We start from the raw sequence: 16010 nt of genomic DNA, 5'->3' as shown, positions 1-16010 counted from the left end.
TCTCACTAGCAATAATCCCAATTCACTCTAGAATCCAACTACACCATCTTTATTTTAAATCATTTTTCCATTAATGGGATCCACAATGAAAATTTACAGATACATACTTTAATCATTTCTAAATACTGATAATTTTAGTTCAAGAGAACACTGTTGTCCATGTTAAGACTGAAGATGGGGAAGCAGACTTGGCCCAGTGGTTACGGCGTCCGTCTACCACATGGGAGGTCTGTGGTTCAAACCCAAGGCCTCCTTGACCCGTGTGGAGCTGGCCCATGTGCAGTGCTGATGCGCGCAAGGAGTGTCCTGCCATGCAGGGATTCCCCTGCGTAGGGGAGCCCCACGCCCAAGGAGTGCGCCCCATAAGGAGAGCCGCCCAGCGCCAAAGAAAGTGCAGCCTGCCAAGAATGGTGCTACACACACAGAGAGCTGACATAACAAGATGACGCAACAAAAGGAAACACAGATTCCTGGTGCTGCTGATAAGGATAGAAGCAGTCACAGAAGAACACACAGCAAATGGACATAGAGAGCAGACAACCGGGGAGGGGATAGAAATAAAAAAATAAGTCTTAAAAAAAAAAACAAAAAACGACTGAAGATGGAGTGTATATTGTCTAAATCAATCACTCTATTTGGCATCTTCTTGTTAACAGCCTTTGCTCAAGTCCCCCAAGTGTCCAGTCTATTAGTAATCCATTCCCATGGGCTGCAAAATCCAATTTTTATATAAATTTAGTAGATGTTATATGTGTGTGAAAGGCCTGAAAGAAAGGTTTCACTGAGGTTCAATTTCACATCACTCCAGTCAGTAAGGTCAGCATGAGCAGGGCACAGAGGCAAGAGCCCAAAAGCCAAGGGGCAACAACAGGGGACTGGTACCGACTCACAGCTAGCAAACCTAGTGACATGGAATATGGCTACATGCCCAAAAGCAAGCACAAAAAAGCCCCTGAGTTATTATTTTACTTTTTTGTTCAGACTCTATATTGTCATTTTAGACAATTCTAACAAGCTCAAGTAATAGGTTAGAAGTAACACATTAGAAGCAGGTGCCATGATAGCATGAAGATGTAAAGGTGGTCACACAACCATTAGTAGAAAAAGAAATATAAGAAAAGATCTGAAAGAGCACAGCAGTCTACTGTAACACCAAACAGGTTGTGTGCACTCTAATTCAGAAAATATTTCCAGGTTTTTTTTTTTTAAATGATGTCACTCTACATGATCTATTTCAATAATTAGTAAAACTGAACTATGGGAAACTCTATATACAACAATACTGGAAGTATATGCAACATCACTTGTATGTCTTTTTTCTTTTAGTATCTTTCCTTTTTCTGTAAGCAAATTCCTCAATTCCTTCTCTCCCCTCTGCCCTGACCAAGTCATTTAAATATCCTGCGGGTGGATTCAAGGCTGTGGGAAGTTGGGGAGGAGAGGGAAGTGTGGCAGTGGTGACCAAGTGAAGGGCGGTGCAGGGGAGGATCCAGTGAGACCAGGTTAGGACTAGTGCAGGTCAGAGAGCTCCACCAGTAGGAGAGGAAAAGAGAACATGGATACCAGTGAGCCTCCTTCCCTCCTCCTCACCCACCCCGTGGCATTAAAGCTATATCCTGCAAAGTACAAAGCATGCTCACTGAATTCTCTTTGAGGGAGGTTATTTTATGGAATTATCCAAAGGACCCATGTCTCAGGCAGACTCATCTAAACAACAATCCTATGCATGGATCAAAAAGTGTACACCAGGTGAGCCGCCGAGATGGCAGTGCCCGGGTGGAAGGCTGGAGCTGACTTGAGGGATGCAGGTGTGGTGCAGGATATCAAGATGGCAACATATAACCATGGTCAGCCCAGTCCTCCTCTTGAAGATGCAAAACTCAGAAGACCAACAGCCATTGAAATGATAGAAAAAAAATTGAATATCTTAGTAAAGAAAAGTAAGAGACACATGCACACTGAAAGATCTTAAATATATATAGGTCAGTGTTCCTTGGAACATCAGCTGGTTTCTCTGGAATATTGGCAAACTTCATTTTCAGACACTGCTTCAAGGTTAACCATGATGCTATGAAGACATATATATCATTGACTACACTTCCATTTTTGTCTACTATAGTTAGTTATAAGCTCTTCATAATAGATGGTTTGTGTTCAGGTATCATACTGTTCCATTGCCACCAAAAGGGAGAGTTTTACTCTCTTGGCTGTTGCTTTGTCAAACAGAGTTTAAAGCAATGATGATTCCTCTAGTCTTTCAGAAGTTCGCTGGAATACTTAATGGTCTGCATCATTATGCAGTACTTGAAAGTACACTTAAGAAAACTGAACATGAAGATTAACCAAAGAATGAATGGATACTGAAGCAGGGAAATAGATTTTTTATGGTGAGGAGTCAGATATTGCTGAAAGAGCTACAAGTAACTGGAGAGACAACTTGTGTTTGTCTCTCTGCCTGGCATATAGCAGGTATACAATAAATATTTGGTAATTCAAGAAATAAATGTTAATTTCAAAAGAAAAAAAGTGTACACCAGGGAAAATTCCAGCAATCTTTAAAAGTCATTCTACAGACTTTCTTAAGAAAGCAGAGATTAAATGCCTTGGCAAAGAAGTAGTTACTGTAAGAATTGAGTGTATGGTAACACTGTTGACTTTCTCAAAATTATTTACATAAAATCAGCTGCAGCATTATTTAATATCTACCTTACTGTAACAAGTTCAGGCCTTTAACTTTCTCCTATTTTCAAATTTTAAAACTTTTATGGCATTCCTAAAAAGTCAGCTAAACAAGACAAAACAGTTATCTATTTGGATGCTTGACATGGAAAGACAGACCTAAATGATTAAACTCACCTTCTGAGTGTTTTCTTTTTTCTTTTTATCCTCTTTCTTCCTTTTCTTGTCTTCCATTAACTGTTCTTCCCTTTCTTGCTCCTTCTCTCTGTTAAAGTAATGTCATACCAAAAGCTTACACATCTGTACTCACAGTCCACTTAGGTAGCAAATTAAATACTTGTAGATGGTATACAAGGCAACATTTCACCTCTGTGACCGAGCAGAACACAGTATTTTACTTCAGCTAAGTGAATGCATAAAATTCAAGGCATATTAGTTATCCTCATATCTCAGTTTGTCACCCCTTTTGTAAAACATAATACTGAGTTTGGTTTCAAAGAAGCTTTAAAAAGCTCACTTATAGTGAGCTTTTATAATATCATCCTAAAGAAATACATATATACAAATACATATGTATTTCTACTCAGCAAAGGGCCGGATTTGAATATATGACAATATTTAGTTTACTCTTGGCAATGTTCCTCACAAATAATGCAGAATATATTAATTCAGTTATGGTACACAAATGTATTTATCATAATTTAGGTATTTTTCCATGATACCTTCAAAGTAATGAAGTGAACACAAAACTCCCTCTATGCTCTATATCTGAAATTTTTCTTCGTTATTATCAATACTATATGTTTTACATGTTTTTCTATTTGTGTTTTAAGGCAGGTACTGAGTGTTCTATAAATCAATGTATTCTCCATTGGGTGAGTTTACAATCACATCCTTCTACACAACATGAATTAAGGCCTTTCCTTCCCTCAATTAGAATAAAAATGATATACAATAGTAAACACAGTTTAAGAAATGTGCCATATCCTAAGAAATTAAGATAACATAATTTATACCTCATATTTGAAAAGTTACTTTGAAATAAAACATTTAAGTCTGATGTTGCCAACTTCCAAACTATGTCTCAGTTGGGAAAAACACATAAGCAATCATTGGTTTAATTTCAAATCTCAAGACAGGAAACCCGAGATACAATGCTTACTGAATTTCAGAACCCAAAGGAGAGTTAATCTAGTTCCCAGTTGCCCAGAGTACTGAATCAATACTTGTGATGGATTTCATTGATCCAATACGCCAAAGCCATAGTTTCACGGATATAACCTAGAACAAGGCTAAGTTAAAAATAAGAGAAAGGAAAGAAAAACACGAAGTAAGTAATAGTACAGGTGGTTGGCAAATATGGTGAAACTCATAAAGATGGTTCCTGTAGGACTCAAGTTTGGAAAGTGGAGATCTGGTTTAATTTCCCCCAACTAACACAAAAACAGTGGAGGCCCTACAGTGAGGTAAGAGTCCAAATATTAAATACCTAACTAATAGTTTATAGAAAATAAGAATTTTCTTTAAAAATGTGTTTTACCTACATGTTTTGATTGATTTTGTCCACATTTACAAATAGTGGCCTTTCTTCTCCTGCACCCTTGGGCATAAATATACAAAAGTCTAAAGTACATGTGATTAACATCCTAAAGGTAATGTCTATGAAATATTTAAAAATATAGTCAAGGAAGAGATTTTACTGAAATTTTCTTACGTCTGAGGCTGGATTTCTTTGGACTCAAATTATGTGTACATCAGTTTAAGTCTGAAGCTCTTAGTGAAAATACACTTGCAATGGTGCACAACTTTATGAAAATGGATTTACAAAAATTGGCAAAATGGATGTAGACCATCTAAGGTAGGCTGGCCACAGATCCTGTTGCCTTTGGCTATAGAGCCTCTTGCCCAAGTTACAATAATATAGCTTCCATATTTTATAGTAAAATTGACTACAGGGAAGAAGCAACCACAGTTTGAATACCTCCTGTCTAAATATTTGGTGCTTTAAAGAGATTTAAGTAGTATTTTTTTGTATACAATTATTCTAAAATTAAAAGCTTATTTAAAAAATGAAATGTAAAGAAAAAAGCATTAAGTCTTTAATGAGACACTTCTAAAAACTACCCTTTTAAAATATTTTTCCTATAAACAGTTAAGTCAGGGAAAAAGAATCAAATTCATGTTCACTATAAGCAGATTTATTTCTAAAACAAGTATTTTTCAGAGCCTTCTAGGAGACAGGCTGTGCTTTAATTCTAATACTTTACTGTACATACTGGTAGAATTGAGTCTTCTCTTTAAATTATACTTTCTTAGGAAGAATTTATTTTGCCAAACCTGCCTTAACTTGACATTCATAATAATGAAGTATAAATCATTTAGTAAAGTCAAATAGTGTGGTTCCCTTTTCCTATAATCCAGCATCTTGGCTGCACATTAGCAACACTGAGGGAACTTTCAAAAAAATCCCTATGCTGAGTCACCGTCCAACATGCACTATCCCCGCTGGTGGTGATGGGAGAATGGTTACATACAGTGGACTGATCAATAGATAAATGTATTAAGGGTAATGAGAGTCAGGTTTCTCACTGTTGAAATGGGAAGGGAGAAAACACAAGTGACCCCTGTGGTGTCAGACTAGAATCTGAGCTTGCACTTTTCGATATATACAGATAGATATAATGATAAATATAGATATAACTGTGTGCATGTCTATGCATATTCCTTCATTTATGCAAATATATATTCATATATGTATACAAATATTCACAATGGGTTTATCCCTAGATCTGTCTCTGAGGGCTTGGGAACAGCAGTACCCAGAGAGCAATGAATACATCTAGCACCCAGATCATGGCTTCTAAATACCATTCTTTGCTGAAAAAAAACCAAAACAATACCTGAGTTCTTTGGAAAAAGAGCTAGTTTTGGTGTTGGGGCAAGGAGAGTACACAATAAGCATGGAATCCTTGTTTGCCAGGAAGCAAGGAAGTAATCAAATGATAAGATGTCCAATGGTAACAGAAGCCAGCATAAAGGGACTCCTACCAGCTGAATCTGAGACAGTAGGAAAATAAAAATAAACTAAGAGGGAAGCAGATTTGGCTCAACTGACAGAGCGTCTGCCTACCACATGGGAGGTCCAAGGTTCAAACACAGGGCCTCCTGTCCCATGCGGTGAGCTGGCCCATGCACAGTGCTGATGTGCAAGGAGTGAGCCCCCCATGGAGAGCCGCCTTGCATGAAAAAAGCGCTGCCTGCCCAAGAGTGGTGCCGCACACATGGACAGCTGATGCAGCAAGATGACGCAACAAAACAAGACACAGATTCCCAGTGCCGTTGACAAGAATGCAAGCCGACAAAGAAGAACACACAGCAAATGAACACAGAGAGAAGACAACTGGGGGGGAGGGAGATTAGGGGAGAGGAATTTTTTTAAAAACATAAAAAAAAAATAAAGCAAGAAAGAGATTATAAACCATAGTATAAAATAGGAAAACAGGTCCGCACAGATAAAAATACATAAATGAATAAATTGAAAGTGACAAGGAATGAAATATTTACATAGTTTTCAAAGTGCTTACCCATAAAAACACTTATTAATTATAAAGGGGAAAGTAGTAATTATGCAGAGGAGAAGGCTGGCAGACACCAACTAAATCAAGTGATCCATGCAATCATCATTAGTAATGGGTTAAAATGAATTTGTTAGCTACTTAACAGGTATGTGATAAGATCACGGCACCACTTCTGTGCTATTCCTTTCAAATGTGCATAACGTGAATATCATCACGAGGAAACATGAGGCACCTCCAAATTGAAAGGCATTCAGGGAGCTGGGGTAGCTCAGTGGTTGAGTGCCAGCTTCCCATATACAAGTTCCCAGGTTCAATCCCTGGCTCTGGCACCTCACAAAAAAAAAAAAAAGAGAGAGAAAAAAAAATAGGCAAATTGAAAGGCATTCTACAGAATAGCTGGCCCACTTCTTTAAAAGTGTCAAAAGTCATGAAAGTCAAGGAAAGACTGAAGCACTGTTCCAAAGGAGACCAAAGGGACACGACAACCAAATGCAAAGTGTAATCCTTTTACTAAAGGCCATTACTGGGACAAATGTTGAAACTTAAATAGGGTCTGAAGAATAAATGGTAGTAACGATTCAGCATTAACTGAATTATTATTTTTAGGAGGTAATGGGGATTGAACCCAGGACCTCGTACATGAGAGGCAGGTGGTCAACCATGGGAGCTACACTTGCTTCGCTTAACTTTTATTTTGATTGTTGTATTGTGGTTATCTCTGAGAATGTTTTTATTTTTTAGAAATACACTAAAGTATTGGGGAAAGGGCTGCAGGTGTCGGGGCATGGAGCCAGCAGTTTACTCACAAATGATTTGGGGGAAAAAAAGAGAAAAAATTGTATCATACTTCCAATTTTTCTGTGAGTTTGATATTGTTTCTAGAACCAAACAACAACAACAACAAAACCATGGCTAACAGCACCCCAGATCAAATACACAGGAATCTCTGGGTATTTTTTAAAGTGCTCAGGTGATTCTAACATGTAACTAGAGTTTGAGAACCGCTGCTTTAAATTCTTGTTTAAATCTATGCTTTAAAACATTATTATCTAATAAACATAAGAAATGATGCTCAATGCCATACGTCATTAGGGGATGGCAAACTAAAACAAGATCCCACCATTCACCTGTTAGAATAGCTAAAATCCCAAGCACTGACAACACCAAAAACTGGTAAGGATGCTGAACAACAACTCTCATTCATTGCTGGTGGGAATGCAAAATAGTACAGCAACTTTGAAAGACAGCTGGTGGTTTCTCACAAAGTTAAACATGGTCTTACCATATGATCATCCATTAGTTACACTCCTAGGTATTTACCCAAATGAGTGAAAAAAACATATCCACACAAAAACCTTCACACAAATTATTCTTCAGAACTGTCCCAAACTGGAAGCAATCAAGATGTCCTTCAACAGATGAATGGGTAAGTAAACGGTGCCATACCTATACAATGAGATATTATTAAGAGATAAAAATAAGTGATTCCAAAGTAAGGCCCACTGACAGGGTGGCCAAATTCCTGAGATTGTCTGCCCTGTCTACTAGATGTCTCTAGAGCCCTCAGGAGCCCTGCCGTATGAGGCACTGTTTACTGGGGAAGTCAATGAGATCCTACTGAGACAAGCATAAGTGTAACCTGTGAAATGACTTCCCAACTCACTTTGAAATCTCTTAGCCACAAAAACTCATTTGTATTTAATATTTCCCCCTTTTGGTCAAGGTCTTTTTCCAGATGTATCGCTAGTCAGTACTTGGGGATAATCACGGGTGCCAGGGAGGTTCATCCCCAGGAGTCAGTGTAACAGAGTTAGACTCATTTATAATTTCCCTACATATGGCTCTTATGCCCCTTTTATTTGAACCTATAATTAGCACTATACTTGTTAAATATTGTCCCAGAGACTTAAATCTTTGGTCTGTTCATATGCCAGTTGAGTCCTGAATCTCAAGATTTGCAAGCCTACTCTCTCATTCACTGGATACACCTAGGACAAGTAACAAAAGGAAGATGATGGACAATGCCCACCCCAAAAAACAGAGTATCTATAACTGCAAGCAAGGCAGTTCCACAGTTCCATCCATCTGCCCATGGAATCTAAGCCCCCTCTCAATCAGAAACAGAGTGGGCATCACCATCCCCAAATCCTCAAGATTGAGGAATGAACAAACATAAGGGGGGATAGCAATATGGAGTAAAGTAGACTTATTGTTATTCTAGCTATGGAAGAATGTCTGTCATTGATATAAAGACAGTGGTCACCAGAGGTTCTGAGGGAAGGAAGAGGGAAGAACAGGTGTAACATGGGCCATTTTGGGGACACTGGAATTGTCCTGCATCACACTGCAGTGACGGATACAGGTCATCATACATTTTGTCAAAACCTATAAAATTGGTAAGCAGATGTGGCTCAAGCAATTGGGTTCCCATCTACCACATAGGAGGTCCAGAGTCTGAAGGTCCTCCTGGGAAAGGCAAGTTGGCTTGAACGGTGTACCGCCCCCAAGGGAGTGCCAACCAAGGCAGAGAGCTGACGCAGCAAGAGAGAGACAGAGGAGAGACAATAAGAAATGTAGCAGAACAGGGAGCTGAGGTGAAGCAAGAGAATGATCGCCTCTCTCCCACTCCGGAAGGTCCCAGGATCAGTTCCCAGAGCCGCCTAATGAGAATACAAGCAGACACAGGAAAACACACAGCGAATGGACACAGAGACCAGAAAATGGAGGGAGGGGAGAGAAATAAACAAATGAATAAATCTTTAAAAAAACCCACAAAACTATAAACTTGTGTGAGGCAAAGTGTAAACTAAAATGTAAACTATAGTCCATGGTTAGTAGCAATGCTTCCATGTGTTCATCAATTGTAACAAACGTACCACACTAATGAAAGATGTTAATGTGGGACAGTATGGGAGGGGGAGGAGTGGGTTATATGGGAATCCCCTATACTTTTTTTTTTTTCAATGAATTCTTTTTTTCCCTCCCCCTTTTCCCTCACCCTACTGTTTTTGCTGTCTGTGTCCATTCGCTGTGTGATCTTCTGTGCCTATTTCTTTTTTACCTCCGGTCTTCTTGTTTCCTCCTCTAGGATTCACCAGGATTCGATCCTGGGGACATCCAATGTGGAGAGAGGTTCCCTGTCACTTGTGCCACCTCAGTTTCTGGTTTCTGTTAGTGTCTCGCCTTGACTCTCCCTTTTGTCTATCTTTTTGTTGCATCATCATCTTGCTGCATAGCTCGCTGAGCGGGTACTGGCTCACCATGTGGGCACTGGCTCACCATGCAGGCATGCCTTTTGCCAGGAGGCCCTGGGGATCAAACCTGGGCCCTCCCATATGGTAGACAGAAGCCCAGTCACTTGAGCCACATCCGCTTCCCCCCTATATTTCTGATGTAGCATTTATGTAATCTAAAGCTTCTTTGAAAAAAAACATACAGGATTTATCAAGCCATGAAAAGATAAGGAGGAACCTTAAATGCATTACGCTAAGTGAAAGAAGCCAGTCCGAAAAGGCTATATACTATATAATTACAACTATATGACATTCTGGAAAAGGCAAATCTATAGAGACAATAGAAAGATCAGTGGTTGCCATGGGTTCAGGGGAACAGATGAACAGATGAAGCACAGGGCATTTTTAGGGCAGGGAAATGATTCTGTGTGATACCATAATGGGGGCTGCGTGCCACTATGCATTTATCAAAACTTCACAGAACTGTACAGCATTGAAAGTGAACCCGAACCTAATATAAGCTATGGACTTTAGTTAATAACAATGTAACAATATTGGTTTACCAATTGTAACAAATACCACACTAATGCACGATGATAATACAATTTTTCTGTAAACCTAAAACTGTCAATGATTTAAAATAGTCAAAAATAGTCAATGATTTAAAAAATATATAAAAAATGAAACCTCCTACACAGCAACCCTACACACTTGTCATGCAATTTAGTGGGTCCCATTTGACCACCAATTGCTTCTAAGTCTGAAAGGCAAGATGAGTGATATTCTCCCTCATCTCTAAATACACGGCCACCAGATACAAAAACCATCACTTCCAAATCACTGTTGATTCATTCCACAAATTCAGTAAGTATTTACTGAGCTCCTACTACTCATTGGGTAATACTACCTGCAACGACACTGCCTCTACTTTGTGCCAGGAAAAGCTTATGGGTATGAATGGCTTTCAGGTGTGCACAGAATACTCAACCACTCAAATTCCTACAGCCCTCAGGGGCACCAGCCAGAACCCGGGGCTGCCAGCCAAAACCAACCTCATCCATTTTACCCCAGTGTGCTGTATAAATATTTTTTATACGTGAGTCCTGACATGAAAAAGTTAAGAAACACTTTCTAGGGGTTGTAGCTATAATACCAGGTAGCAAAATGCATACTTCTGTAATTAACAAATTTGTGTCACTTCAACTCTGTACTGAAAGAACTGAGGTACAAATTGGGAAGGCAAAAGACAAAGCAAGTACAAACACTATAATCTGTTAGAGAATAAATCTAGAATGGTAAAAAGCCAAAACTACTTAAGGACCTCTAAAGTAAAGAATATGTTTTTCTTTTTTACAATAACCATTAATTGAGAGAAGTAAAAGTGACTTTTTAAAAGAAACACAGTATTTGAATAAAAAGGAAAACATTACAATATTTGCCTGAGTTGAGGCATGCAAGTTCAGAGCATGGAGGAATAACAGATGCTGGCATTCCTGAAGACCTGTTGCATCACAGGTCAACTCTCAAGTTCAGCGGAGAGCTGTAACATCTGGACAAAGGCCCCTAGGGCTGGCATCCAAAGTCATTCATAGGAAGGTTCCAACTTTCACGTTTTCCTCAGTCATTTCACATAACCTAACATAAAAGAGATCCTCCTTTCTTTTGCCCAGTCCCATCTTAGCCCATTTTTAAGTTGTGGTTCAGTATCCACCTGCTTCAACAGAACTTTCCCCGACAGATCCAGTTCATTCGGAACTTACTCTCTTCGGTATGCCCTAACTCTGCTCCTGCCTCTCCTCTGGCCCTGTGGTATCCCAGGGCAGATGAAATCCATCATCCGTAGCATCAAGGCACATGCAATGACTTTTCCATAGCACGGCTGCTTTTACCAGGGCTCTGGTGACCAGAGATTGGTTTGGGGGCTTGTCTGTGTTTCACCTTCTTCTACCAGGATGCTCAGAAACTGATTCATTCCTTTAACAAACACTTGGCTGGGTGCCTAACCTGAGCCAGGCACTTTTCCAGGCACTGCAGATACAGCAAAAGCAAAAACCAAATCCCAGCTCTAAGGGGGCTTCCATTCCAGTGGGACAGACAGCCCCTCACACAGCTGCCAGTCACGATGCTTGTTCTCCCAGAGCTCTCAGTTTAACTTTTTGAATAGCTGTATCTCATGTCACAAGCCAGATAGTATTTTCAGTGCAAGAACCTGTGTTCTTGTTCTCACTCTGCCTTCCAACTTTACCAGCACTTTGGGGGTACTCTGAACACAGCTTGCACGCCTTCAGTGTTAGACACATGAATTCCTGGTTTGTGATAGTCCAGGTAAGAGGTCATCTGGTGTTACATTCTTTCTACAAACTGGAATCCTGACCAGTGGTTACTGAATTCATGTCAAGTCCACAATGCCGCAAACATCAAGTAAAGGCAGGGCTTACAATTTCATATTTCAAAGCAATAATCTCCATCAGTATCCTGAGTGGAGTGAAAAGATAAGAATTGCAATTCAGACAAACAGCCAGGAATCATTTTGACAGGAAAATGGCCAGATATATCAACACCTATCCCTGATGCTCTGTGGTCAGTAAATGTGGTGGCACTTTTGGCCCTAGTCATAGCCACACAATCCAGACACGATAGAACTGAAGAGATTCAAGACACATCTAACACGTAAGGCATGCCAGAAGCACACCAGAAGCATGCCACAAGGAAGCCAATACTGTAAAAGAGCCTCACAATAGAAAGTAAAAACTGTTAATACACCAACAACTTGAATGACTCTCCAGGGAATTATGCCAAGTAAAAAAAGCTGATCCTGAAAGGGTACATAATGTATACACTACATACTGTATTACAGTTATATTTATATAACATTTCTGAAATGACAAGGGGTTGCCAGGAGTTGGGGGGTGGGTAGGGGGAATGGTGAGGCAGGTGTGGTTATAAATGGGCAACACCAGGGATCCTTGAAGTGACAGAACTGTCCTGGATCTTGACAGTGGTGATGGATACACAAATCTACAGTGAGAAAACTGCATAGAACTACACACACACTAACACATACAAATGAGCACAAGTAAAACTGGGAGAAATCTGAATAAAATGAGGGGAGTAAAACAATGCCAACTGTCCTGGCTGGTGATACTGTACTACAGTTTTGCAAGAAGCCATCACTGGCAGAAACCAGATAAAGAGATCTCCCTATATTAGTTCTTACAACTGCATATGAATCCACAATTATCTAAAAAAAAAAAAGCAACCAAAAGAACTTCAAACATTGATTCATTTTCTGGTTACCTGCTTAAAATTTTTTAAGGACTTCATGAATGTCACACATCAAGGTCGTTAGAAATTTCAGAAACCATCTAGTCCTGACATTCATAGAAGTGCACTTCCAAAAATATTCTAGAATCTTGAGACTTCATCCTAACATGGTTTAAGCTGTCATAGTTTTATAGATCATGTTCTTCCTTGTCTTTAGTATATTAGACACATGATACGATGCCACAGGGGTATTTAAAATGCTCCTTTACCACACCACTCAATACAATTCCTTTATTAAGAATTTCTTTAGTGATCTAATGCTATATAAGCTCTTTGACTTGTGGCAGACACGTACTGATCAGTTCAGTCAACACCAATTCCAAGCCTCGTCAGCTTTTCAAGAACTTTCCCAGATTCTTTTACAACTAGATTCAGATGCACCTTAAATTCTGTCAATGAGGTGCACTTGTGTGTGGCTTTAACTAGCAGGCACCTATCTTCATGGTCCAAGAGTCAACAGCTGTAACTGCAGCTTCCTGAATGTGCAAGAAAAGTAAAAGTTCCCTTGACGCTGAAATAGCACCACACACTCCCATTTAGTAAAGTCCATTCACCAGTTAGAGAGAATTCTTCTACCTGTCCACTAAGAACTTTGTTCAACACAGATTTATTTATACACAGCTTTTTTTTTTTTTAAAGATTTTATTTTTATTTATTTAATACCCCTCCCCTCCCCTCCCCCGGTTGTCTGTTTTCTGTGTCTTTTTGCTGCGTCTTGTTTCTTTGTCCGCTTCTGTTGTCATCAGCGGCACAGGAAGTGTGGGTGGCGCCATTCCTGGGCAGGCTGCACCTTCTCTCGTGCTGGGCGGCTCTCCTTTAGAGGTGCACTCCTTGCGCGTGGGACTCCCCTACGCGGGGGACACCCCTGCGTGGCATGGCACTCCTTGCGCGCATCAGCACTGCGCATGGGCCAGCTTCATACGGGTCAAGGAGGCCCGGGGTTTGAACCGCGGACCTCCCATGTGGTAGACGGATGCCCCAACCACTGGGCCAAAGTCCGTTTCCCTATACACAGCTTTTCAAAGCACACATAATATATACGACTAGCCTAGACCTTTATTTCCTTAAAAGACAAAAGGTAATCCTGGCAATTTATAAAACAGTAAGAAAATAACTAGGCACAAAACCATGAACAATCATAAGTAATTAAGAATTAATGATACCACATGCATATTTGGGGTGAGAAAAAGTAACAAAAGGAATGCACTCAAGACTTAAGCAAAGTGTTCAAAGTACCCATTTAGAGTGTCTTTAATTAAAAATGCACACACACAAAAAGAAAGCCTGTTGGAATATATTCATTCAAGCAGAGGAAATTACATAGTAGAGTACTCCAAATATCTGCATTGGATTTGTTCTTAACATTTTTTCCTTTGCAGGATCTGACTGAGGGAATTTAAGGGAATGCTAATGTAATTTGCACGAGACCAAACAGCACTGAGGCATAAAAGTCATTCAGAGACTGAGTGGCTCATAGGAAGGAAACAATAACATTAAACCTAGAAAAATTAAGGTAAGGGGAGTTCAGCCTCTTGAGCTTCCACTTCCCACTTGGGAGGTCCTGGGTTCGGTTCCCATGCCTCCTGGGGGAAAAAAAAAAAACCCCAAAAATGAACAAGAAAAACAAATGAAAAATAAGTCAGGGAAGCTGATGTTGCTCAGTGGTTAAGCACTGGCTTCCCACATACGAGGTCCCAGGTTCAATCCCTAGCCCCTGGTACCTCAAAAAAAAAAAAAAAAAAAAAATTAAGGTAAAAGCATTTTTCATTAATTTAGAAGGTTGTAGAAATTTCCTCTGTCTTCTGTTGTATCAAATGCAATCCTTTCACATGTCAGTAAACAAAACATAACATAGCTTCTACATAGGGGTTTTCTTCCTTTTCCAGGCTGAGTTTCTCCAACTTGAATGAGGATCTTGTTAAAATGTAATGTCTAATTCGGGAACCTAAAATTAATTCTCGTTTCTAACAAGCTCCAACCCGATGCTGATGGTCCCTGGACCTTACTTTGAGTAGCACAGGTGTAACGTACTTGGTTATTTCCAAGAAAATATGGAATTGTAGTGATTTCTCCAAGGACAAATATTGACCTCATTAATATCAAACTTATGCCTCATTAATCCTGTGTTTCAATGCTGAATTACAGTGTAAACTTTATAAGGCTATTTTTAAAGACAAACAACTTATGTAGCACCAACTATGTAATTCCACTGAAATGACGGCATTAAGAATAGTTAAACTCAAATCTGTGCACTAGCCGTCAAGGACAACTGCCACCTGAATGAAAGCAAGTAAGGCACAGCTGAAGGGTGCCAACAGTTATAGGGAGCATTCAGATTTCAGAGGGTCAAATCTGTAAAAGAATGTGAGTCTCAGAACTAATGAAATATGGTAATAAGGTTTCTGCAGGCATGCCTGTAGGCTTTTCATGAATCCCCACTTTCCATATTTTGAGGCACATACAAGGAAATGGCTTGTTTGGAATTACTCAAATCAAATAAAGTGTGATAATATACTTGAGAGAACAGGTTTTCACTTTCAGAAATTTCGTGGGGCAAGTTGTACCCAATAATTTGGGAACTTTCCCTGCAAAGAATTTCAGAGTTAGAATGGTGTTTGAGGAACATCTAATTTAAAACCCTTCATTTCATGACTTATATCCTCCTGCCTGACACCCAGCAATCTCTAACAAAAGAAACTCATGACCTTATGTGGCCTTCATTCAGTCTTAGTGCAGCTGTGAAGGAAGTTCTTTATATTGCTCTGGAAACTGTCTCCTTATGGTTTCCATCCAGTGGTCCTAAACATTCCTTTTCAGATTCCACAGAACAAATCTTCTAAATATTTGCAGTCATCCATCATGCATCTCTGCGACATTCTCAGTTCCCACGAACACTTCCACACATGACAAGGTTTTCCATCCCCTCACCACTGGAGTCCCTAGCTACTAAACATGTCCCAGTTTGTCTATACTCTTCCCAAAATTGGGTGAGGCAGCATCAAATAGAGTGGACCTGCCACTTCCTGGTCCCAGATGACTTATATCCCACTGTCAATACTATCATATAGCCCATTCACTTTCTTGGAAATTATAGTCACATAACATCCCTATTGTTTTCACAGTAATGCTAAGTCGTTTTTCCACTATAGTGCATAGGACCATAAATGTACGTCTGTGTCAAAATGTCAATGTGGCA

At 39.7% G+C, this 16010-nt stretch overlaps 1 protein-coding gene and 1 pseudogene across 19 annotated transcripts in view; one reads left to right on the top strand and one right to left on the bottom strand.

Moving 5' to 3' along the window:
* The window catches only part of TNRC6B (trinucleotide repeat containing adaptor 6B), a 283298-nt gene that overhangs the window by 68995 nt on the left and 198293 nt on the right, over nucleotides 1–16010 (bottom strand). For all 19 annotated transcript variants that reach the window (XM_071218713.1, XM_058309155.2, XM_058309161.2 and 16 more), the window contains one exon: nucleotides 2857–2944. In XM_071218713.1, coding sequence (XP_071074814.1) covers nucleotides 2857–2944 — 88 coding nt within the window. The remainder of the gene's footprint in view (nucleotides 1–2856; nucleotides 2945–16010) is intronic.
* Nucleotides 1763–2342, top strand: LOC111765105 (complex I assembly factor TMEM126B, mitochondrial-like; annotated as a pseudogene).

Source organism: Dasypus novemcinctus, chromosome 12 (genome assembly GCF_030445035.2).
Source record: "Dasypus novemcinctus isolate mDasNov1 chromosome 12, mDasNov1.1.hap2, whole genome shotgun sequence".
Classification (NCBI taxonomy): Eukaryota; Metazoa; Chordata; class Mammalia; order Cingulata; family Dasypodidae; genus Dasypus; species Dasypus novemcinctus.
Note: the sequence above shows the minus strand (reverse complement) of the source record. Positions and strands in the feature narration are given on the sequence as shown.